This window comes from Podarcis melisellensis (assembly GCF_964234715.1).
Source record: "Podarcis melisellensis genome assembly, chromosome: 2".
In the NCBI taxonomy this organism is placed as follows: domain Eukaryota; kingdom Metazoa; phylum Chordata; class Lepidosauria; order Squamata; family Lacertidae; genus Podarcis; species Podarcis melisellensis.
This window is the reverse complement of record NC_138529.1, coordinates 41,726,383-41,750,364: the sequence shown is the minus strand read 5'-3', so window position 1 is coordinate 41,750,364 and position 23,982 is coordinate 41,726,383. Positions and strand designations below refer to the sequence as shown.

At 44.5% G+C, this 23,982-nt stretch overlaps 2 protein-coding genes across 3 annotated transcripts; both read right to left on the bottom strand.

The window, feature by feature from the left end:
• Positions 1–992: 992 nt before the first annotated feature.
• Positions 993–3,963, bottom strand: NDUFB7 (NADH:ubiquinone oxidoreductase subunit B7). Its single transcript, XM_081900879.1, has 3 exons — positions 3,784–3,963; positions 1,812–1,980; positions 993–1,191 (listed from the first exon to the last, which is right to left on the bottom strand). Exons 1-3 carry the CDS (start codon positions 3,896–3,898, stop codon positions 1,086–1,088), a joined length of 390 nt encoding a protein of 129 aa, XP_081757005.1. The 5' UTR covers positions 3,899–3,963; the 3' UTR covers positions 993–1,085.
• A 75-nt stretch (positions 3,964–4,038) lies between these two features.
• LOC309364124 (uncharacterized protein) lies at positions 4,039–23,312 on the bottom strand. 2 transcript variants are annotated; one of them, XM_081900878.1, is made up of 9 exons: positions 23,026–23,312; positions 18,220–18,490; positions 17,714–17,806; positions 16,959–17,093; positions 15,583–15,807; positions 15,056–15,207; positions 13,526–13,632; positions 12,441–12,508; positions 4,039–4,136 (listed from the first exon to the last, which is right to left on the bottom strand). In XM_081900878.1, exons 2-9 carry the CDS (start codon positions 18,323–18,325, stop codon positions 4,087–4,089), a joined length of 936 nt encoding a protein of 311 aa, XP_081757004.1. In that variant the 5' UTR covers positions 18,326–18,490; positions 23,026–23,312; the 3' UTR covers positions 4,039–4,086. The 2 variants fall into 2 exon arrangements, with proteins under 2 accessions (XP_081757004.1, XP_081757003.1); XM_081900877.1 differs by lacking the exon at positions 4,039–4,136 and having other exon boundaries at positions 12,224–12,508.
• Positions 23,313–23,982: the final 670 nt, after the last annotated feature.

Genomic DNA, 23,982 nt, shown 5'->3' with positions numbered 1-23,982 from the left:
GATACCAGAGGGCAAATGCTTCCTGCTGTAGATTCCTGCACTAAGCAGGTGGCAGTGGAAGTGTGGCTTTTGGGGCAGTCATCTTTCTCATTTCCCCAGCTAGGGTGAGGGTCATAAGCTGCAGTTATAAGATGCCTGTGGTCCTACAGAAGTTTGTTGGACAACAGGTAGGAATTACTGGAGTCTGGCAACATTTGGAGGATTACAGATTTCCCACCTGCACTTCAGCTGAGCCAGAGGAAACTCTATCCACATTTCAACCAGAACCTAATATGGCCTGAACCGTAACTTGGTGACTTCCAGTTGCCCTGGACTTCAACTCCCAGCAGACACAGCATGGCAAATGGCTGGGTATAGTTGTAGTTCAAAACATTTGGAGTGCAGCAGGTGGCTGGGGAAAGTTTGATACAATATCGGTGCCACAAAGTCTGACTTCTCTAGGTTGGCCTGGGACCTACCAGCTCCTCCCAGGTGTAGGTAAATTCACACCCTGCCCCACAGATACTGGCTCCCTTTGATCCCTGCCCACCTCCTGTCACACTGGAGGGGCAGTAGCTCTTTATGACTGTACGTAGAACAAGACATCTAAAAGAAGTTGTCATTACTAGGCAAAAATAAACAAGGTTTATGCAGTGGAGACCTATCCCCCACAACTGCATTCAGGAAAAGAGTGACAAGTGAAAACGGCTGTGTGCACAGTCAAGACTGGCAGCTAAAACACATAATGGTTGGTATTTTGTCTTTGTCTGCCTTGTCTGTCTGTCTCTCTGTGCTTTAATACAATACTAGTTAATATTTCCAGCAACCCACAAAAGGGACATTACCACCCCTTCCTTTAAAATAGCAACTACAGAAGAGACTTAAGGGGCAGGGGTGGGGATTTTTTATATAAGAGAGGCTTCTTGAAGGCTAAGAAGTCTTCATTGGCTCTAAATGTTCAACTGCTATCCATTGCATCTCAGGAACTGCACAGTGATTGTTTTAGACAGAACCACAGGATAACGTCTTTATTGTTTTCAACATAACAGACCTAGTGGATTCTGCAAGCCTCTTGTTGAAGGAGCCAGGAGGCACACCAAAGCCAGCTAGGATGCTGATGCCGCCGCTGCCGCTTTTGCCTTTTGTTCAATGCGCTTCTTCCGAGCCAACAAGCGCCTCTCCCGTTCAAATTCTTTCATGCGCATGACATAGCTACAAGAAAGCACACAAGTGCAGGTCAGGTCAGAGCAACCGATACTTCTCCCCCCAAAAACCCATCCTCGCATTTTGTGGTTTCCAGGCCAAAAGATACTAGCTGGCTTGAATTCCTCATAAAAGTTCTCTCCTTCCCCCCACTTGAACATTCTTATATTCTGCAGAGACTTCTGTAGCATGTATATGGATATCTACCTAATGCACCTTTCCCCAAGTCGTCATCTGCTGATATGGGATCAGTGAGATACCCTACATTCTGCTTACCTTTCCTATCAGGAGAGAATACTGTCAAAAATATTTGCCAGTTTAGGAGTCTCTTGAACCTGGAAAGACTTGTATGAAGACTGGTGAGATGCTTTGAGTGAAGCAACTCAAAAAGCCAAATCAAAGCTCACTCAGCATTAAGGAAGAATAGTTAACAGATCAGTATATAAGATTTCACCCTACCCACACTACCAAAGGGGTTGTGACACAATAACTTCCCCTGCCCATATGCTACCTGTTAGTCTTGCTAAATTCTTATGGTGGACAGAGGAAAAAGTGATACAGGAGTGTTAGCAACAAGCTAACTTGGAAGGCTGATTTACAGGAAGAAGGGAGGCATAGCTCTGACTTACTCCAGGTGCTCACAGTAATCCCAGTCATGACGCTCGTGTTTGCACGCAAAGATATTTGGAAATTTGTCACGTTTGCACTTCGCCCACTTAAGGAAGTAGTGTGCACAGTAGTCTCGCATGTCAAGAGGAAGCTGAGCTTCATTCATCTGCTGCTCTGTTGCTATCATCACTGCATGGGAAAATGGAAGGGGATAAAATGAACAGAAGTGAGGTCAGGATCCAGGCAGGGTCAACCTGATCAACTGTCATCAACCCGTTTGAAACCTCTGTAGTGGCTTTTGGCCTTTGGAAACCTGCTCTGCAAATTAGATTAGCTATTAAAGTTGATAGACCATTCCAGTATAAATCCAAGTGCTACATCCTCACAGTAATCACAGCTAGTCAACACCAGTGAATAAATTCAGAGTTCCTGCCCTGCACTTAAGGCTGTGCCTTAAACCTTATTTAAGCATATTTTAAACAAACGCATGACCTTTCCGTAGAGACAGCACAGTCACTCTCAAATCAGACATCTCAAAGAGGAGGCGCAGCTCGCACACTAGCTTTAACTGTACAAATGCACTATGGCCAATGCAGAAACCTGGACATCCATGCTCAGGGCTGAGCCCAGGTGAAGTCCAAATGGCAAAGCCGTGACTTCAGGAGAAGTGTTACCTCATCCAACAAAGGCTGAATCCCTATTGACTGGTCTGCCTTCTAACTGACCAAGAGTACCTCTGACTTGTTGGGATTAACTTTCAATTTGTTCACTTTCATCCAATCCATTACTAATGACAGATGGTGGTTTTGAACCAAAGAAGCTTCCGTGGATTTAGCCGAAAAGGAGAAATAGAGCTGAGTGTCATCAGCATGCTGCAGACACCAAACCCTGAAACTCTAGACAGCCTCTCCTAGCAGTTTCATAGAATTGTTAAATAGCATGGGAGACAGAACAGAACCTGAGGGGCACCACAGGCCTGCAGCTAATGCGTGGAACTGAGGTCTCCCAACACCAACTTCTGGGTTCACCCCTCCAGGAACGAACAGTCCTATCCCAACAAAGCAGCCCAGAAGGGTATCAGGGATCTAGCACACATGTGGTGCCTCTCACATTTCTCACGTCCACATCCTCAGGAGGCTGTACAAAATGAAAAGTATCTATTAACACTGAACAAGCAGGGACCAAAGTTACACCCACCGGGCCTGCTATCAACTATAGCATCCCAAGTCAGAACAGATCTAAGCTATTTCGTAAGCAAACCTTTATTTTTTATTCCGGGAGGCAAACATGCCCCCTTCACTTTCATCCTCACAACCACCCTGGAGGTAGGCACTAGCCCGGGATCATTCAGCGAGCTTCACAGCCACCTCCAGATTATTACTATATTTTACAGTTATGCAACACCTTTCATCCCAAAACATTTTTACATAATGCCCTGTAATGGATGTCTCTGTGGAAGTGTTCTCATGCAAGAGTGAGAAAAGGAAGGATTTAAACCAGGCATAGGCAAACTCCGGCCCTCCAGATGTTTGGGACTACAATTCCCATCATCCCTAGGTAACAGGACCAGTGGCCAGGGATGACGGGAATTGTAGTCCCAAACATCTGGAGGGCCGGGGTTTGCCTATGTCTGAATTAAACCATGGCAACGCGACAACAGCTGTTCTTAAATAACACTGCCTCAAACGTGGCTCTCCGGCGATGCTGGCAGATAAGCAGAGAGCCCAGCTCGGGAACGGGGGTCTCTGTCCAGCGTCACTCCGGATCTTCTGCCGCCCGAGGCGGTCGCCTCCCCTTGGCTCCTGGGCCGGCCCTCGCACCCCCACTCACCCCGGGAGAGAGAGAACCTACCTCGCAGGGCGGTGGCGAGCCCTGCCTGGGGGCCAGGCTGGGCTTGAGGGCTGCGCCAGGCGAAGGCGGAGCCAAGCGCTGGGTGACCTTCGCCTTCCCCGTCTCCTTCCCTCCCTCCCCGCTCAGCTCAGCTCGGCTCACCGCGTTCCTTGCGCTCCTCGGGGAAGCCGAAGTGGGGGTCGAAGGTGGGCATCTTGACCGGGTCCGGCTCCACCTCCGCGTCCCATAAATACCGCCGAGCCAGATGAGCCCCCATCTTGGCCGCCTCCAACCCACCTCCTGAGGTTACTCTTGCTATTTCCCGCCCCGCCTTTCCACCATTCCGGAAGCGGAAGTAACCCCCCTTTTTAAAAAAAGGCTTCCGGTAACAAATGCATGCCGCTGTCGGAGAGCTACGAAACGTGTAGAGAGAAGCATCGTCTCTGATGATGCCATTTCCTGGTTTCACGTGAGGCGCCATTTTAAATTATTTAAAATATTCCTGGGCAGCTGACCTGAAAAATAAATGGAGAAAAACCACTTTTAAAAAGTGGCTGTTGCTGGGCACCAGCGTGCTGTCCCGTGAACGAATGATGTACCACGAAAGAGGGTGGTTTTATTTCTCTTCTAAACTTATTTATTCCTAGCGTGTAGAACTTTTTTAAAAAATGGTTTTCCAACATCCGCCTCGCTATTGCAAATCCCAATGCAGAAAGCGCCGCACATTACCGCCATATTGCAGGAATTGCAGGCTGTGGCTTGGAGAGAGTAGCCCTCCGAAGTGACTATTGCAAACTGAGGGTTATGCGAAAGTGTAGTTTGCAACAACCGTATAATAGAGTCCAGTGGTTACACTTCTACAATAGATTGGGAATTGGGCTGAAGCTAGAATTTCAACGCATGTGGTGCTGAGGTTTTTCTTTCTTTTTTAATCTTTGTAGCAGACATAGTATGCCCCTCCCCAGTGTAAAATTGCGATCCCAAATAAAAAAAATAACTGGAGACTTATATATACATGTCTAATTTTTTCTAGCTCTACAGCCATTACGATCTACATTACAGTGGAAAGAGTAGCCAAAACGGATGCCTCTGCTTTTAATATTTTCAACTGGGAATATGTTGTGCTGCAAAATGTGGGACCTAACACCTTAGATTTCAAAAAGTAGTTTTGGAACTGTAGTCATTTTAACATGTATTAAAATTAACTCAGTGCAACTCGGCAAACACCTCAGCTATGCCACCCATTACTTTTGTCCTCACACTGCAGTAGGGCTGGGAAAGTAGTAAGCAATCCTGGAAGTGTAGTTCACTGTTATATTCCCAATGCAGGTTGAAGGATTTTGCTGATGAGAGTACAGTAGCATATAGCAGCTCTGCGGTGTAGTCCAATGTTAACATTGTAGGACAGAGGTGAGATTGGAATCGAGTTTGGATTTGAAGGGGGCGAATCCCCTGTGCATCTCAGTTTGCAGCAAAAGTCATTTTATTTTTAATGGGAGGGGGGGCAGACCTCCTCCCAGCAGGTCAATCACTCCATTGCATACTGATGCCTTGTGCTCCATTGCCTTGCATGCAGGCTGGTTGCATTTTTAAATGTTCAAAACATTTTTTTAAATGCATGAAGTAAGGCTCAAGTTAGAGTAGGGGCTTATGTCTTTGATGCTAATTTTTCTTTAATCTCCCCGTGCTTGTATACTCTTAGATAGTGCTACACTAGGAGTTACCAACACAGTACCGGCACTCACAGTGTCTACTGATACATTTTCCTCCCTCAGCTGAAATTTGACTTGAATGAATAGATTGAATCAGTAGGCTGAAGGGCTGAAAATTGATTTGAAGGAATCTGTTAGAATAGGTTCTTGAGTGTGCTTGGGTGTCTTGTGTACTCATCAGTCCAAAGAGGTTGGTGATACCTGTAAGCAGTTCTAAAAAAGACTCCAAAAACTCAGACTTTCCCCATTGTGATTTTTAATTTTGACATCAAACTCTGAACATAATGCTCAAAAGAAGTGAGATACACTCCTAGATATAGGTTATATAAGACATCAAAGACTTTAAGAAAGAGTTGATACCTCGGATTAGCATCACAGCTGCTTCAGACATGGTTATAATGCCAGTTTATATATGTCTATGCACTAGAATAAAAGGACTACTTTTACTTACACGTCCTAGAACAAACTCCTGGGACTATCTCCAGGTAGGTGCTTACTTGAGTGATCAATTGGGAGGAGTGATTCAGCGAGGCTTTGTGGGTGGTTTGCTGTTTTTAGGAATAAGAATTTTGAGTGGAAAGTATTCCACAAATTTGCAGATTAACACAAATTGGATGGGATTTGTGGGGTACAAATTGGAAGATAAGGTTAGAGCCCAAGGGCCCAGGAATAAAGTGGGAAAGCACTCACTTAGAAGCTGTACTGTTGAAAAGGTCCTGAGGATTATAAACAATGATAAGGAATTCTACATACAATACCACATTAACACCATGGCTTCCCCCAAAGAATAATTAGGAGTTTCCAGCAAGTTTAACAAACTACAGCTCCCATAATTCTCTGGGGAGTGGTAAATGAGTGCTATGGTGTGGATGTGACCACAAGAACGGCAATTGCTATTATACATTTAGTAAGTCCATCCCTGGTGCTTTTACCCATATGCTAGCAAGGAAGCAGGTAGGACCCTGAAAAGAACAATAGGTAGAACAGGGAAAGCTATCTTCTCAGGAGGGGATGATATGAAGCAGACTGAACAGTTTGTTTGTGAAAGACATAACTGCAGACTAAGCCTGTGTTCACGCTCCCGTTTACAGTGTACTCACTGCATTTCCAGTGCTAAGTTACCAGTATTTAGCTGTGTTCATATAACATTATCAACGTGCTTATGTTTCCTGTACTTTCTTACCAGAGGAGGGATTCACCTAAGGGTCTTGTCCTTGCCCTGTGCAAGGACTTCCATGTGTGCAATGGGGTTTCCCCTCCTCTCCTCTTGTGCCCCTCTGATATTGGCTCTGGGAGTTGGGCGAACCCTCAGAACAGCACTCCAATCAGTGTGAAGCTGGTTTAGGAAACAATGCTTTAAACTGTAACAAAGTACAAGATACATATGCATGTTGGATAACATCGTGTTAAAATGGGTTTAAAACCCAGCACTGGAAATGAAGTGAGTGCCGCAGTAAATGGGATGGCGAACACATCCTAATGTGTTGTTTCTTAAACCAGCTTCATCCCAGCTGGTTGCTTTTAGTCACTCCTAATTCATCTGCAGCCAAGGTGGGAACACCTTTGCATAGTGTTAAGGCAACCCTGCTGTGGAACACCCTAACTGAGGGCTTGCAACCATTTTCATTTGATGGGTTAGCCAAGAGTTCCATGTATTTGGACAATGACTGGAGGTGGCTGTTGCCCAAAGACATCTAGACAACACATGTGTCCCATTAAACTTTAATTAGTTTAATGTAAATGCCCAGTGCACTTCCTTCTTTAAAAGTCTCACCACGGCAGAGGATTTCGCGCAGCAGCTAAGAAGGGCAGGAGAGGCAGCATCTTCCCAAAAAGGAGTCCTGGAGCATGCGGTTTGTAAATCAAAAATAAGGTTTATTTACAAAACACCAAAAAACAATCCTGGCGACGAACCACACATCTCAGCAAAACACACACCCAAAAGGGAGAAGGGGGGAGAACAAACAAACAGGGGGACTATTTATACAGACTCATGTTCCTGGAAGCCTAATGACCTCCAGCTGCTCAGTGATTAGAGCGTTTCTGCTACTCTTTTAACCCTTTGATAGCAACACCCCCTCTCGCTCGTAACACTGAGCTGTACCAACCTTAATACAAATTTAAACCTGAACAGAAACATTTATGAGATTGCGGACTCAAAGCTTTTGTAAAACCGTCTGCGAGATTTTCTTGGCTTGGACAATACTTTAGTTCAATTAAACCTTGTTTTACACTTTGGCATACATTTTGATAACGGATATCCAAGTGTTTTGTGTGCGCCTTGAATTGACCTGATTTAGCTAGTTTAATACAAGGTTGATTGTCTTCCCACACTCTGATAGGTAGGGAACATTCTCCAAACAATTCTTGTACCAGTTGCTTATAAAATTCCAGTTCTCTACATATATCTGATAACGCATTGAACTCAGATTCAGTTGAACTTAAAGCTATAAGTGATTGTTTTCTTGATCTCCAACCAATTAGTGCATTTCCAAATTTTATCGCCATTCCTGACACTGATTTTCTATCTGGTCCAGCATCTGCCCAACTGCTGTCGGCCCAACATTCAAGTTGTGTGCTGCCCTCTGCTGATAGTTTTAAGCGAAAGCTTTTGGTAGTTTGGAGATACCTTAAAACTCTTTTTACTCCTTGCCAAGCATGCATTGATGGTTTTTCAGCTTGTCTACACAGCATGTTGACAGCATATGTTATATCGGGCCGAGTCCACTGTGCAATGTGGAGTAGACTGCCTATCGCTGACTGGTAAACCCCGGGATTACAGAACTCTGCCTTTTGCTCAGTTTGAGCATCCTTTGTGTAACTTAACTCCATTGGGGTTTTAACACCAGCACAGTTGTTCATTTTAAACCTTTCCAGCAACTGCTGGATTTTAGCTTCTTGGCTAAGCCAATAGTTACCATTTTCATCTTGCTGAATTTTAACTCCTAGATAAACAGATACATTGCCTAGTGATTTTATCTGAAACCTTTCTCCAAGCTTTGTGGCAAATTGTTGTGCAAGTTTATCATCCTTTCCACTGTATAATAAATCGTCAACAAATATCAAAACTGCTTCTTGTTCACATCCCGAGCCTTTTAGATAAAGACACGCATCTGCTGCGCTCTTTCTGAACCCCATGCTCTCTAGAGCATCGTTTAAGCAGGAATTCCAATTACGGGCGGACTGTTTCAACCCATAAATGGATTTGTGTAGGCGCCAGACCTGGTTTGGCTTGTCTCCTTCAAAACCTGGTGGTGGTGTCATATAGACTTCCTCCTGTAAGTCTGCATTTAAATAAGCCACATTGACATCAAAATGAAACAGCTTATTACCCTTCTTAGCTGAAGAGGCTAGAAGCATTCTTAATGACTCCGATCTTGAAGTAGGGGCATAGATTTGAGAATAGTGAACACCTTTGCGCTGCGAAAACCCTTTTGCAACTAGTCGGGCTTTATATTGCAACTCTTCAGTAGTTGTGGGCTTTAAACGATATACCCATCGACAACCTACAGCTTGTTGCCCTTTCGGAAGCTCTGTACTTGTAAACACACCGAGAGACTTCATTGAAGCCATCTCTTTTTCCATTGCTTCCTGCCACTTTACGGCTTCTGAGCTTGGAAGCTGTTGTACTTCCATATAGCTTTCTGGCTCACACTGTGCCATATTTACGTATACACTTGTCACCTTAAACCGCTCTGGCGGCTTGCCCTTCGTGGCACGTTTTGACCTGCGCAATTGCTCCTCTTGTGCCCCCTCTGACCGTTGGCTGTCAGAATCTGTCTCAGACTTTATGTCTGGACGCGCCCCTAGGGATAAAGACCTCCGTTTAGATACCTCCCTTGGGCTTGGTGTTGCAGGTGACCTGCTTTGCTTTTGCTGTCTGCTAGGCCTACTGACTGGCGAAGTTGGAGCACTCCTAGATTCTGGCTTTTCTACCTTAGGAGAAGAACCTCGTGCCTGATCAGAATCTGCATCTGAACCATGTGCACCATCCCCTTCTGGCTCATCACTCTCTGGACTTTCTTTCTCAGCATGAATGCCTAAATCATCTCTCAAAATGTCAGGGTTAGCGTGTAAGTGAGTCCATCCGGACTGCTCACAAAAATCAGCGCTCCTACTGAGGACCACTCTTGTAGTATCCCCACCTGGGTCCACAAACCTCCAAGATTTGGCATGTGGTTCGTACCCGCAAAAGATGAGTTTCCTAGCCCTTGGACTTCCCTTTTTCCTTAACGCTTTTGGGATAAGTACATAGGCTTGAGATCCAAACACCCGAAAGTAATTAACTTTGGGCTTCTTCCCATATAAAGCAAAATAAGGCGTAGTATCAATTACTGAATTATATACTCGGTTCAGAATATGAGTAGCCGCCTGCCAGGCTTCTGCCCAGTAACTCTGAGGAAGTTTAGCATCAAACAACATAGAGTTTGCCAACTCTTGCAGAACCCTATTTTTACGTTCGGCCACGCCTCCTTCTTGGGGGGAATAAGGTGTAGACAGACGATGCTTAATTCCCTTTTTCTTAAAGAAATTCTGCAACACAGACCCGGTAAATTCTGACCCTCTGTCTGTCTGAAAAGCAAGTACACTAGTACCGAATTCAAGTTCTACCGCATGAACCCAATTTTTAACTGTTTCTGCAGTATCTGCTTTTGTTTTGAGAGGAAAAAACCATGTAACCTTTGTTTTGTCATCCGAGAGACACAGTGCATACTTCGAACCTCCCATGCTAGCAACAGGCATTGGGCCACATAGGTCCATATGCACAAGTTGGAATACTTTGTCAGATTTCCTATCTGAACTGGGATAGCTGCATCTATGAACCTTCGCACTTTTGCATGCAGTACAATCCAAATACTTAGTACATTTGTTCAATTTGCACCCTTCTGATAATTCAGGTTGCCTTTTAACATACTGAAAATTAATATGCCCTAAACGGCGGTGCCATAAATGAACACAAGAATTATGGGTAGGCGTGTTCACACAACCAGCATGAACCTGTTCAACTTCATCTGGACTTGTCTCAAAATAATATAACCCATTTCTGCATTCCACCTGCAAAAGAGATACGTTATTCTTTGAAATAGTGCAAACCCCATTTTCAAACACAGTTTTAAACCCATTTCTATCAAGTTCTGACACAGACAAAATACACCCCTTCAGTCCCTTTAGCACGTAGGCATCAATTTCTGTTTGCAAACAATTCAAGAACACTGTGCCTACAGTCTCTAAGGAACGTTTAGTTGAATCTGCCATTGTCACAACTTTAGGGGTTTGCAAATGTCTGCAATTCTGCAAACGTACACTAGATGGCGCCACCAGGTGGTGAGATGCACCACTGTCGATCAACCAGCGTAGATTGCTGCCTTGGCCACGCCCTTGCATCAACGCCATTGCTGAAGCCATGTGCTGTGTGCTGTGGGAGTAGCCACGACCTCCTCCTCTTCTTCGACGTCCCCTGGAACTCCTTGTCTGGTAACTAGGGGTAACGGCCTTGTTGCTGTCTTGACCAGGTTCACGTGTGCAATTCCTGATTAGATGGGAAGGGGAACCACAGCGAAAACAGTGTCTAGCTGCAAAAGCATTTACTGTGTGCTCAAACTCAGCATCAACACTCTTAGGCACAGCATAACTCCCCTTTAAAGACAAACCTCTTTCTCTTTGCCTTTTATCCTGTTCATCCGCAAGCCGAGAAGAAATGTATTCAAGGGTTAATTCAGTTGAAGGCATAGCTTCCAAAGTTAGAGCTAGAGTCTCATAGCTTTTATCAAGAGAAGACAACAATATGTATGACTGCTGCTCCATAGAGAAAGGAATGCCCAGCTGTCTTAGTTGATTAAAGGCAGACACCATTTTGGCAATATGTTCTTTCACACACGCTCCCGGTTGGAGACGTAAATCAAACAAACATCTTGTAGCATGGATCTTGGCCCCCGCAGTGTTTCTGGAATTTAACCGCTGCAGAACCGTCCAGACCTCATGCGTGTTCTTTAACTCAGAAACATAAGGCATTTGCTCTGGTCCCACTGCCAAAACTAGTAGACCTTGGGCTTTCCTGTCGCGTTTCTGTGAAGCTGCTGCTGCTGCTTTGGCTTCTGCAGACGCGTCTGCAGCTGCCTGTAAAGGCGGTGCTTCAGTACAGCTCCACAACTCTTTTGCTTGCAACCAAACCCTTACTCTAGCCTTCCAATCTTGCCAATTTTTCCCATTGAGTCGCGTAAACGGGACAGTAAAACTTTCCTGGGACTCTGCCATCCTCCCTGGGGCTTAGGAACGATACTCACACACCTGTAGACCGTCTCCCAGCTGCTGAGGTGGCTCCTTGAGGAATCAGACGTCTTCCAGCGAGTACAAACTGCGCAGTGCCTCTTTAAAACTTTTCTAGGCACGTTGCAGGACTCAAGCTGCTTTGGAGGCTTTCGTTGTCAGCAACCGCTTCTGTCTTCACTCCAGTCCTTGCATAAATCACTCTGAACTGCTCTCCTTATCTCCTTCTTGACGTACAAACACCCATAACCTGTCCCATTAAACTTTAATTAGTTTAATGTAAATGCCCAGTGCACTTCCTTCTTTAAAAGTCTCACCACGGCAGAGGATTTCGCGCAGCAGCTAAGAAGGGCAGGAGAGGCAGCATCTTCCCAAAAAGGAGTCCTGGAGCATGCGGTTTGTAAATCAAAAATAAGGTTTATTTACAAAACACCAAAAAACAATCCTGGCGACGAACCACACATCTCAGCAAAACACACACCCAAAAGGGAGAAGGGGGGAGAACAAACAAACAGGGGGACTATTTATACAGACTCATGTTCCTGGAAGCCTAATGACCTCCAGCTGCTCAGTGATTAGAGCGTTTCTGCTACTCTTTTAACCCTTTGATAGCAACAACATGCCACACTAATGATGGTCCCAAACATCCACAAAGCTTTGGTCATTTAGGGAATATCCAGCTATATTTAAGAGATGTGAACTCCTTGAAGCTTGTGTCAAGGATCCCATATAGAAAGATCTCCTTCTTCTTCATTATTATTATTTTTTAGCAATTGCAACCTGTTGGCTTCTCACAGACAAAGTGGACTTTTAAATTACAGTCAATGTCATTCCAATTACCCTCCTTATAAAGGACAGCACAATTTTCCACACCATCATTATTGTTGGGCTCTCCTTGCCTCCAGAACCTGTAACAGAGAAGCATAGTTAGTACAGAATTGTGAAATCACTGCAGAAGAGACTTGCTGAATTATGTGGATGCCTTCTACATTTGTAGGGAACCAAAGTTAGGGACCGCCTGATCACAAATCACACCTCGTTGTGCTCTGGAGAGCAAATATACTATACAAAGCTGGTCAAAAAGGGAGGGATGACATGGGAGAGTGAAAAAACAGGAGGAGGGGTAATGCCTCAAAGTGGCAGTGAATGATAACCATGTACAGTGGTACCTCGGGTTAAGATCTTAATTAGTTCTGGAGGTCCATTCTTAACCTGAAACTGCAGCTCTTTCAGACTTCCTTTCGTGCCATATTTCAGCTCCACACTTGAAAGCTCTGTGTCTGAGCAGGGGGGAGGGGTGTCAGTCTCTGGGACAACACACGTTTTACCTCTGAATTGGGGCAAACGGCAAACTGATAAAAACCCGCTTGCTGTTTGCTCCAATTCAGCAGTAAAATGTGGGTTTCCTCAGGGAAAGCGCCAGAATAAAGAACAAACAAGCAAGACTTTTGGACCCAGAGCTTTATAGCCCAGACTTGTGCCTAGAAACACAGCACAAAAGTCTGGATGAGCCCTGTATCTAGGAAAACAGCTAGAATAGTTGATTCAGCTGCTTGAGCAGCTCCACTAGATCAAGTCAAGGGATTGAATCCTATGGAAGGAGCGTAACAGAAAGAAAGTTTCTTTCCTCTCCATCCTTCTGCCTCCCAGAGAAGCTGCTCCAGAGTAATAAACAATGTGGGATGTTGCTCTGGCCAGGGTTATGCAATCCTCTTTTCCCACAACAGTCCCCTGAGCTGCATTCCACATTGTTATTCCCCCGCCCCACACCCCATGAGCCCCCTTGAGAAGCTTTCAGGGGCGCAGGAGGCTGCAGGGTAAAAGAGGAATGGCTATGTGGCTCCTGGGAATTGCTGACACCGTTCTGCCCCCTGCCTTTTCCCTGTAAGGGGTCCAGAAAGAAGAGCTAGGTATTATCCACGTACCTTTCTGTTGGTGCTGTTCCATCAACCCACTGCCACGCTCCCTCGTTCACTGCATCACTTATGCCAATCCAGACCGAGGTGAGCTTTATTTTTGTAACCACAAAATTCTAGGAAGAAAAACATGTAGCACCTTCACAAATGCTGTAGCACATGAAATCCATAGTCTGCCTAGCTGCAATATGTTGCTGTGATAAAAATGCATTCAGGAGATTGGCCTGAATGATTGCTCAAGAATTCTGCCACCCCAATCCTGTCACTCGGTCATGGGTTCGAGCCCCTCATCGGGCAAAAAGATTCCTGTATTGCAGGGGGCTGGACTTGATGATCCTAGTGGTCCATTTCAGGTCTAAATTTCTATGATTCTATGCCTATACTTGCATATTCCTCTTTGTTCTAAGGATTGTCACTGATGGCCCGAGGGTCTCCTCCATATGACCAGTTTACTGAGCATTCATCATGATTTGCTTGCACACAGCTTACATGGAGATTAGGCTATGTCTAGTCTTTATTCAGCATTTATTCTGGTTTGTAGGACCTATACATTCTCTTTGAGAACTACAAAAGCCTGTTTTTTCTTGCACAAGGGTGGATTTGTTGCACTAGGGTGACAAAGGACTTTAATCAACCTTAGTGGTGCACACCTAAATTTCTGGTGTACACTTGAATCTCTCCCACAAAATAAGGACCATCTGGAGGCACCCTGAATTGCTGGACTTTTGCCTCCATTTCTGCTCCCTGCAGAGGATGATGCTATCAATTTGTGGGTGGGTAGGGGAGAGAAACATCTATGTGGCCTTAGGCTACTTGGAGGGAAGATGGGATATAAATGCAGTAAACAGATAGTGTCAGGAGTGCATGCAGGAGCCAGGCCCTGTGACCAGTAGGGCTTCGCAGGACTGGGGCCTTCCTAAGTTTGTTCTGGAGAGGCAAGGTGCGGCCGCATAGGTGAAGCCGCTTGGTAACTCACTGCACCTAGTTGCAAGAGCTGGGAAGGGATATAAGGTCAGCATTTCCCTTTGGCTCTTTGCCACAGCAACTTGTTTCTTGCTTTGCTGCGTTTGGCTTCTTGCTTCCTAACCCTCGGACCCTTGACTTTGTGACTCCTTGCTTCTCGACCCTCGGACCCTTGACTTCATGACTCTCATTCCTGCTCCCACCCCACCATCTTGCCCCCGGTCCTGACGTCCTCTGCCAGGACTTCAACCCATAGACTGGACCACGACAAATAGAATAAGTGCAAGACCTGTAAAACTTGCCCACTCAGAACTGATATATGGGTGACAATACGTTAGCTGATTTTAAAAATTAAAAATGAATTACCAGAGTGGTGATGTATTTGCTTAGGTTTCCCTATCCTCTTCTCTACCCAAATATTGCCTAGGTCCAGGAAAGCAACAGCTAGGAACTGGAAGCTGCTTGAATTCTTAGGAAAATCTGGTTTGGATAGAGTATAATTACAGGGCCAAGCAAAAGACAGTTTTATAAATGAACAGAGCAAATGTGCCTTACGACCAAAGGTGCTGCTCAGACCTGCTCATGCTTGCTGTTAATAATGACCAGGTGGGAACTGATAGTAATGCAGAATTTTCTGGCATCTTCCCATCGTTTTACGTCTTCTGAGTAGTAGTAGCAGCTTCCTAGAAACTCATGCCAGGATAAAGGGTCAGTCCTCCTGCAGATTTCTGAAAGAGGGAAAAGTTTTATATGGAAACTATCAATAATAATAGTGGCAGTAAAGGAAAGATTGATTAACTGGAGTGCAAGCTGAACTGTAGCAGAACAGGAACAGTTCTGATTGCAACAAAGATAGGATGTCTCTTTATACATCGCTCTCTGGGATTAGAACCACTAAGATGGCAAGACACATCTCAGGGTTAGGAATTGTCATAATGTGGTCTAAAACATGGAGGTTGGGATGTTCCCCCCTCTACTATCCCTGCACGGAGCCCCAGTTTGTCAAATAGATTTGACCAGAGGTTTCCGTGGATAAATTCTGTTCAATGATGCTTTTTGCTTTTCTATATCAGTTGCTTACATCTTGTTCCTCTCGCACATACCTCTATTTTCCAATGCATTTATTTTTCCATCCAATTTAGATATTTGTTCCTCCACTCTTCTATCAGTTGCTTCACTCCTCTTGTAATTACGTTCTTCTAAAGCTTTAAGTTCTTTCAGAAAAGTGGTCTTCAATTTGTCAGCTGTTAGAGGGATGATTGAAACATCACAGCTTTCCTGTGGGCAGCTGGTATTCAGCTTCCCAAGCTCAGAGAAGATGGTGGCATCTAGAAGGGCAAGAGATGGGCATCATTGCATGAGCCACCCTGGAGCCCCACCCCATTGTTGCTGTTTCCTCCAGAGGCAGGTCTGCGGTCAGACATTTTATGGGGAAGGAACCTAAGCATACAGGGAAGGGATCGTTACAGAACAACAGGAATGCAAAGCCAAGATGTGTAAAGTTATTTAACATTACAGTGGTACCTCGGGTTACAAACTTAATTCATTCCTGAGGTCCATTCTTAACCTGAAACCGTTCTTAACCTGAGGTCCCACTTTAGCTAAGGGGGCCTCCGATTGCTGCCACGCCGCCAACACCACACGATTTCTGTTCTTATCCTGGGACAAAGTTCTTAAACCGAGGTACTACTTCCGGGTTAGTGGAGTATGTAACCCGAAGTGTTTGTAACCTGAGGTACCACTGTATTAAATATCAATAAAATGAAATGTAATTTCATATTTTAGAGAGAGAGAAAATATGGGTCAGTTATCCCAGTGCCTTTGCATTCACAGGCCAGTTTACGTCTTCCCAATTCACTTCTTCCTGAACAGTTAAGTAGCATATTGCATGCATGGCCTTCCTTATAACTTCTGTAGTAAAAATACTAGATGCTTCTTTTCAAATGAAGGCTAAATATTCAAGGTGGGGAGCTAGAATATATGTGAAGAGCCCAGTCCTGCCCACGCAGCTCGCTCTATAGCCACAGCCTGTGACAGAATACAGGGGATTCAGTCAGGAATTCCCCATTTCCCTCTGTTGGTCACACTCTCTGACTTGGGAGTGGGACTGCTGGGTTCTGTGAGGCACAGAGCCCCTCCAATGGTACTGTGACTGGCCTTGCACTTACCAAGGCTCAGCCAAAGGGATTGACCTACCCCCCCCACAACTTTCCAGTGTAATTACTGAGATCTGAAACTTGCGAAGATGACAGTCTTGGGAGATGCCAGCCAAACCACAGAGAGACATGAAGCTCATTTGTTTGTACGCAGCCCTTCCTTTCCTTCCTTGCTGCAGCACCACGGTACACCATATACGTGTACATATAAATCTTCTTTCCCTTTTGAGTCCCAGTCCCTCATTGCTTTTATCTCTTGAAGCTGGGCTGCTCCACAGTGTGTCTTGACACACATGAACACCCCTCCTACTTCTTGCACTCACGCTGTACAAGGAGAATGATGCCGATCAGGAGACCCAGAAGAGCCAGGAGCAGAACCAGGCAGTTTCTCCAACAGCCTTTCCATTGGGCTGGAGTTAAGGTCCATCGGGCTAGAGTTAAGGTGCATTGAGCTGTGGCTGGGTGGAGAGAGAGAAAGAGGGAGGCAGAGATTTGAAACAGCTCAGAATGGCAACTTCAGGAAAAAAGAGAAACCAATAGCAAGCAGGCTGCTGCTGCCATGCTGAGGCATTGCCAGTGTAAGGGTGCCGCAAAGGCATTCAGGATAGCATGCTGGAACTGTGGAGAAGCTGGGGTAATTGTAAGGGTGATATAAGCTATGCTGTGGATACAAAAAAGCCATGGCCTGAGTGATTGTCTGCAATATGTTAACCAGTAGGGTTGCCATACGTCCGGAATTTCACAGACATATCTGGAATACTGCAACCGGAAGCAGTGTCCCGGTGGAAATCAGCAAAATGTCTAGGAAAATCCAGAAGTATGGCAACCTATGTCAGCAGTGTTGTCATATTTATTTGCAATTTTGCAAAAAAAGAAGAAGTTAGTGTCCGAATTTTCACTTTTTGAAATATGGCAACCCTATTAACCATGGCTTATAAACTATGGTTAGCTATAATTAACAAGGCCACAGTGTGGCAACTGTAATGTACGCATAGCTGCCATCCCAGTCTTCCCTTATGCATAATAGCCAACAGAGGGCAGCAACACTGAAGCAAGCAAGGGTCCGTTCTTCTCATACCTGGTGGTTCAGGCAGTGCCTTTTGCTCCTCCATTTCCTGAGGCACCGAGATGCTGTCATAGTCGCTCTCTTTGTCAAAGTCTTCATATTCGTCTAGACAGGGGGGTGGACAGAGTTAACTTTTGGAATGTACCAATACAGATATCAACGGGAGCTGGTACGCTCCTCTTCCCAGTTGTAGCAGGTGAGCTCTGCTTCCCACAATCTTTTTTTTGTTTTGTTTTTTTTGCTGCTCTTGAATCTGAGTCCACACCTATTTCTTCTTCGCCCCTACACTCATGCTTCAGAAGGTGGGCTGTCGCTTCCCCCCACCCCAAAACACATCCCAAGTTTATCTAATTAACTTTAGTCCAGCACCTTATGCTTTAAAGCAAACCTCAACTGTCCATTTGCTAAGCTTGAGACGCTTCTATCCCAGAAGGCATGGGTGGGTGGAAGGAGTAACTTCATAATACATAGCACCTCTCTTGCTCCCCTGCTGACCATATTTTAGCAAAAAAAAATACCTTCTACAATTCCAGTTTTCCTTACGGGTTGTTGGGGTAGGGGACGGCAAGACCCATACAGCTGGAGATCTTCTCCTCTGCTTGATACTCCTGTGTCATCATACATGGTCTACACTGAAGAAAGTGAGATGCTCACTTGAAATACAAATCTTCCTCCTGCTCTCAGGTTTCATTTCATCTATTTTCTTTGGTTTCTCTTCCTTTTAAAATGGTTTGTGGCAGATTCAATATTTTGGTATATAAGGGAACATCAGCTGTGTTTGGGTTACACCTGAGCAAAATTAGTGAGAGTTAATTTTCTATTTTTATTAATAAACATACTTCTAGTCTAGCCATATATAAAATTTGAAACATAGAACCTAAGATAAGCAATAGCAGTCCATTAACATTTATTTTATTTATTGTAATTTTATTTATGATAATAAAAAACAGTGACTAAACAATACATAGTTCTCCATGAAGTGTAGGAGTAGAAAGCAATCTAGGCCACATTCACACCACACATTTAAAGTACTTTTATGCCACTTTAAACAGTCATGGCTTCTTCCCCCAAAGAATTCTGGGAGTTGTTTGTTAAAGGTGCTAAGGGTTGTTAGTAAATCTCTATTTGCCTTCCAGAGCTACAGTTCCCGGAGTTCCCTGCAAAGAGGCAGTGATTGTTAAGCCACTGTGAGAACTGTAGCCCTAGGAGAGGAAGAGGGGTCTTAACAAACCAGAGCTCTCAAGAATCTTTGGGGGAAGCCATGACTGGTTTGACTTCACCCCTGAAGGTACACTTTTCCATTGCGCCCCGAGACAGACAGGTGCCAATCAACCAACTATGCTTTAAATGTATGATGTGAACGCCACTCAAGAGTCACATTCATCCTGTGGCTTCCTGAACAGGAAGTTGCATAGCCAGCTTTTCAGTTCATCAAGTTCTTCCCAAATTATTTCTGAGTTCCTTGTGGTTTAAAAAAGTACAGGTCTTTATTAATAAACGTAAAAAAGGGAAACCACTCTTCTTCAAACATACCATGCCTAATTATCCCCCATGATATTCTTGCAGAAAAGCTGGCAAAATGTGGACTGGACAAGGTAACTTAGGTGGATTTGTAGCTGGTTGACTGAATGAATCCAAAAAGTGCTCATTAATGGTTCCTCGTCATCATTTATAAATGACTTGGATGAAAGAATTGAAGGGAGGCTCATCAAATTTGCAGATGACATCAAACTGGGAGGACAAAATTGGGATTCAAGATGACCTTAACAGATTGGCGAACTGGTCCCTTACAAGATGAATTTCAACAGGGACAAATGTAAGGTTCTGTACTTGGGCAGGAAGAACCAGCAGCACAAATATAAGATGTGGGACACCTGTGAAAAGGATCTAGGGGTCTTAGTAGACCACAAGCTCAACGTAAGTCAACAGTGTGATGCAGCAGTAAAAAAAAAAGTTACGGTAATGCTGTTCCAGGCTGCATCAACAGAAGTATAGCGTCCAGATCAAGGGAAGTAAGAGTACTGCTTTATTTTGCTTTCTTCAGACCGCACCTGGAATACTGTGTCCAGGTTTGCCTCTGCAACTTTGACCTTCTCTCCTGCTCCCATCGTTGCCTAAAATTTTTGGCTCATCTTGATCAGAGTTTACAAAGCTGCTCATCTTCAGGGATGGGTGGGGTTGCGCACAGGCCTCGCACTTCCTGCCCTAAGCAGTGTCTAGGCCCCCGTGTCACAGGGGAGTCCCGGCATGTGTCATGTCTGCAGCAGGCCAATCTGGCTGGCTGGGTGCGTGGCTTGTCGCATTTAAGCAGCTGCACAGCCGGGAGATCCTTCTTGTGCTTTGGACCTTGGTTGGGTGCCGTTGAGGGGCCTGGTACTTGGCAAACTGGCACCGGCCACTTGGTTTTCACCTACCTTGTAGCAAATCATCACAACTTTGTAAGATTTGGCGGTTAGGCACTGGAAAAGCTTGGTTTATGAGAGGGGAGGTTGTGGCTATCACCTGCCCCTCCCCTTTAAGGGTGTTCCGTTAAAGGAATCCTGGGGTCATGGTTCCTGTCCAAAGCCTGGGTGGTGCCTAGGGCCGTGGCATGACCTTTCTGGTGACCCCGGGGGAGCTCTGAGGTGATGTACATCAACAGGGTTCCCCCTACAGGTAGTTAACCCTTGTGAGACTTCCTGCATGGCAGGCAGGAGTCAGATATAGTCGTTTTGTGTCCAGTGCCTAAAGCCAATACCACTCACATTCTGTAACCAATAAAAGTTGTGGCCTTTTTTGCCCATTAACCTAAAATACAGGTGTCCACATGTTTTTATTCATCAAAGGAGGGGGTGCGAGGCCTTGATGTGCAACTAACTTCATAGCTTCCTTCTTTCCACTCCAAGAAAACTTTACCTCAGCTATCAGGATCTCAACTGCACCTTCCATAAGCACCTTCTAGGTTTGTTGTTTGGAAGGGATAATCTCTGAGACAAGTATATCTAGTGTGGTCCAGTACATGCTGTTCATTAAAAGCTCCTCACTTAGCTCAGAGTCAAGGGTTTTAACTTTCTCAAACCTCACTTTACAGAGTTTAATCTTTTGTGAGGGACCAGAGGAGGCCTCTCCAGTTGTCACTGAGGCTTCAGCACAAAGATGCTGGAGGTGACCTACCGTAGATTTCCACACTTGCCCCCATTCACCTAATATACTTACCCACACATCTAACACCATACATACTATCATATGCTTACTCCCATTTTTATACAATATCATTTACATATTCATGTAACACATGTAACACAGGTGTGAGTGTGTTATCTTGCACATCAGATCTGATGTGCTTGCACTGATGGAACAATCAGAAGATTCCAGCATTGAATTACTCGCAATGTTTCCCATCCACATTAGTGGATGGGATTTGATGGGACTTCACAACCTCCATGCGGATGTCTCAGTACGTCAGCAGTTCAACACATGTCATCAGGGATCCCTTTTCCCTGATCTTCACCTCAGAGTGGACTGGTAATACTCCATTGATAGGTGGATTCACTGTGAGTTCGTTCTCACAGATGAACCATTCCCTGATGAGGTTTGGGCTGGATATAGCTACTCCCCTCTGCAAGAGTAGGGAACACTTGAGTTGGTCCGTCTTTGGAGACTGATGGAATCTGATGCTCTGGGAAATTTCTCTGCTGACACATAGTCACTAACATGATCGCCCCTGAGTGTCCTTGCTGTCATTACAAAGCATACAGATTGCTTTGGTGTTCCAGTGCCCTGTGTGTGTTAAAGGTCTCACCTCATCTTTAAAAACAGTATCTTTAAAAACAATGGCAAAAATAGGGTTGCCATAAGTCCAGAATTTCCCGGACATATAAAGAATCCAGCTGTCTCTAGCAGTGTCTGAGCAGAAATCGGGAAAAATGTCTGAGAAAATCCAGATGTATGGCAGCCCATGTCAGCAGTGCCGTTATTTAATTAATTAATTAATTAATTAATTAATTAATTAATTAATATACTGCCCTATACCCAGAGGTCTCAGGCCGGTTCACAGAACAAAATCAAAATATAAAACCACAAGATATATAATAAAAAATATAAAAAATAACCCAATAACTTTCCCCAAAGCCACATTTTAAAAGGGCATAGGATGTCAATCAAGTCAACCAAAGGCCTGGTTAAAAAGGAACATTTTTGCCTGGAGCCTAAAAGTGTATAATGGCAAACATTCCTGGGGCCATTTCTTCATAAAAATAGCTCAAAAATGGCATATTTTTTGTGTGATTTTGCCCAAAGAAGCTTAACAACTTTTCTCTCTGGATTTTCACTGTTTGAAATATGGCAACCCACAAAAAGAACCATCACAAAAAGGTGTGTGCATGGAGGGGAACTATCTCTCTGTTTAATTTGAGCACAAATGTTACTGCTCTGTTATTTTTAAAATGTGAGCTAAATTTGCATGTGCACTAGTGAAATGGAAGGCCTCTCCCAACTCTCTTAAAAACGTCTATCTCCAGCCCAGGAAATGGAATGCTGACATGAACAGAAGAGCAAAAAGAGAAGTTGTGGTGTCGTGATTCAGGATATCACAGATGGAGTCCTGCTGTGTCATCTCCTCAGGGCTAACCAAAACTAATGCTGCTTTTCTTTTGCTTTAAATAAAATTTCCACCCTGCCCTTCCATATCAAAAATCCCAGAGCAGCTACTAATGAAGGAAGAATACAAACCATAAAATCAATAAAATGTACTTTGAAATAACAAGTATATGAAGAACAGAACAATGAAAATTGACACCACAGATTTAAATCTAAAAGGCCTAGCGCAGACATCTTCAACTGGTTGACTGTGATCGGCAGGTAGATTGCTTGGGTGCTCCAGGTTGATCACGGGATTACAAACAGTGATCGCCTGTGTGCTCCTGATCTTTTGTGCCCCATCCCACCCCACCCCCAGCACTATGTCCCATCGCCGCCACCTCAGTGAAAGCTTGTATTCCCTGCCTTGGCGGCATAGTTTTGAAAGGAGAGTTCTACCACAGAGCTTAAGGCACCATACAAGTTGCTTGCAGGCAGTTATGCATCCAGGAACTGACCAGACCCAGACCTTCTTGGCGGCTTTAGCAAAGTGGTGGTCTCATGTGCCTTCAGACTATACCATGGGGCACTGGCTTCTTTGTGCAACTCCCTAGGGAAACCTTTGCAGACCTTTTACTGAAGAGATTCCTCTATCCTAGGACTACCTGTGTCATAAGAAGTTAGATGTGCTCAGAGGCAAGTCTCTAAAGAAACATTAGACAGATCATTAAGGCATTTGTCATAGAGAAGCAGTTGAGGGTGCTCACCCTTTCCTCATCAGCCATTGGCTGTTCCAATTCCAGTGGCTTTAATTTATGTGGTTTCCAAATGGAACTCACATTTTGAAGGCTAGAGGAGGAACAGCCACTGCTGAGGTGATCTGAAAAGCAGCAGGAGGAAAAGATTTGAGCACCCTTGGTGCTTCTCCACTCTGAATTCCCTTCTTCCAAAGTTGTTTTTCTTTAAACGAAACAAACCAAGGAATGAACACGAACATACATTTATGTGTAATGTGAGGCTTTGTGTGAGGCTTCAAAGTTGTTCAGATCCATGCTTTTCTGTCTAGAGGCAGGAAGCGAAGAAAGTATCAGACTCAAGTCTGTGTCAGACTTTTCTAAAGAATTAAAATGCCTTTTATTAAGAAATCTGAGAGGCGCATACATTTTTGGCAAACAGCCTGCCCACATTCGTTTCACAACCTCTTTTCCTCCAAATCCCTCTTTGACAACAGTGACTCACACGACACAGTGGACCTTTGAGAAAAAACGTGTCCTGAGAGCTTCACCTTCACCAAATTGGAAAGAATGTGAAGGACAGCAGGACAAGGTGTGAAAGCGTAAAGGAAAAAAATATTTTCAGAATATATAGGCTTCTCCCCCCTCCAACTGAACAGCTTTTTAGCACATACAGTATGATAATGAAAGCATCCACTGACATTGTACACTTTCACAATCATTGTGTTATGCTGCGCATTGTGTTATGCTGCGTAGTAACTAAAACAAAACCCAAATTTGGTGACAGAATAAACCTAAAGCTATGTATATCAAAGCTTAACAATGAAGGTGTCAGGTGGATCCAGTCTGGAGTGGGAATTCCATAAACAGAGCACCATCACACAAAAATAGTCTTTTTGCCATTTGTTACCTCTCTAGTGAAGCAAAATACAAAATGCCTCAATGGAAATAGTACCTAAGGAGGACACATAAAGCCCCTTGGTTGTTCAA

Bases quoted from the DNA above. Each gene is read 5' to 3' on its own strand.
- NDUFB7 (XM_081900879.1), bottom strand. From the start codon at position 3,898: ATGGGGGCTCATCTGGCTCGGCGGTATTTATGGGACGCGGAGGTGGAG. The intron at 1,981-3,783 runs GTGAGCCGAGCT...TTTCCCATGCAG, and splicing joins CGAGGAGCGCAAGGAACGCG to TGATGATAGCAACAGAGCAG. The intron at 1,192-1,811 runs GTAAGTCAGAGC...GCTTTCTTGTAG, and splicing joins GATTACTGTGAGCACCTGGA to CTATGTCATGCGCATGAAAG.
- LOC309364124 (XM_081900877.1), bottom strand. From the start codon at position 18,325: ATGTATGATGACACAGGAGTATCAAGCAGAGGAGAAGATCTCCAGCTG. The intron at 15,208-15,582 runs GTATGTGCGAGA...TCCCTCTTTCAG, and splicing joins AAATGCATTGGAAAATAGAG to AAATCTGCAGGAGGACTGAC. The intron at 13,633-15,055 runs GTCTGAGCAGCA...TTTTCTTCCTAG, and splicing joins TTAACAGCAAGCATGAGCAG to AATTTTGTGGTTACAAAAAT.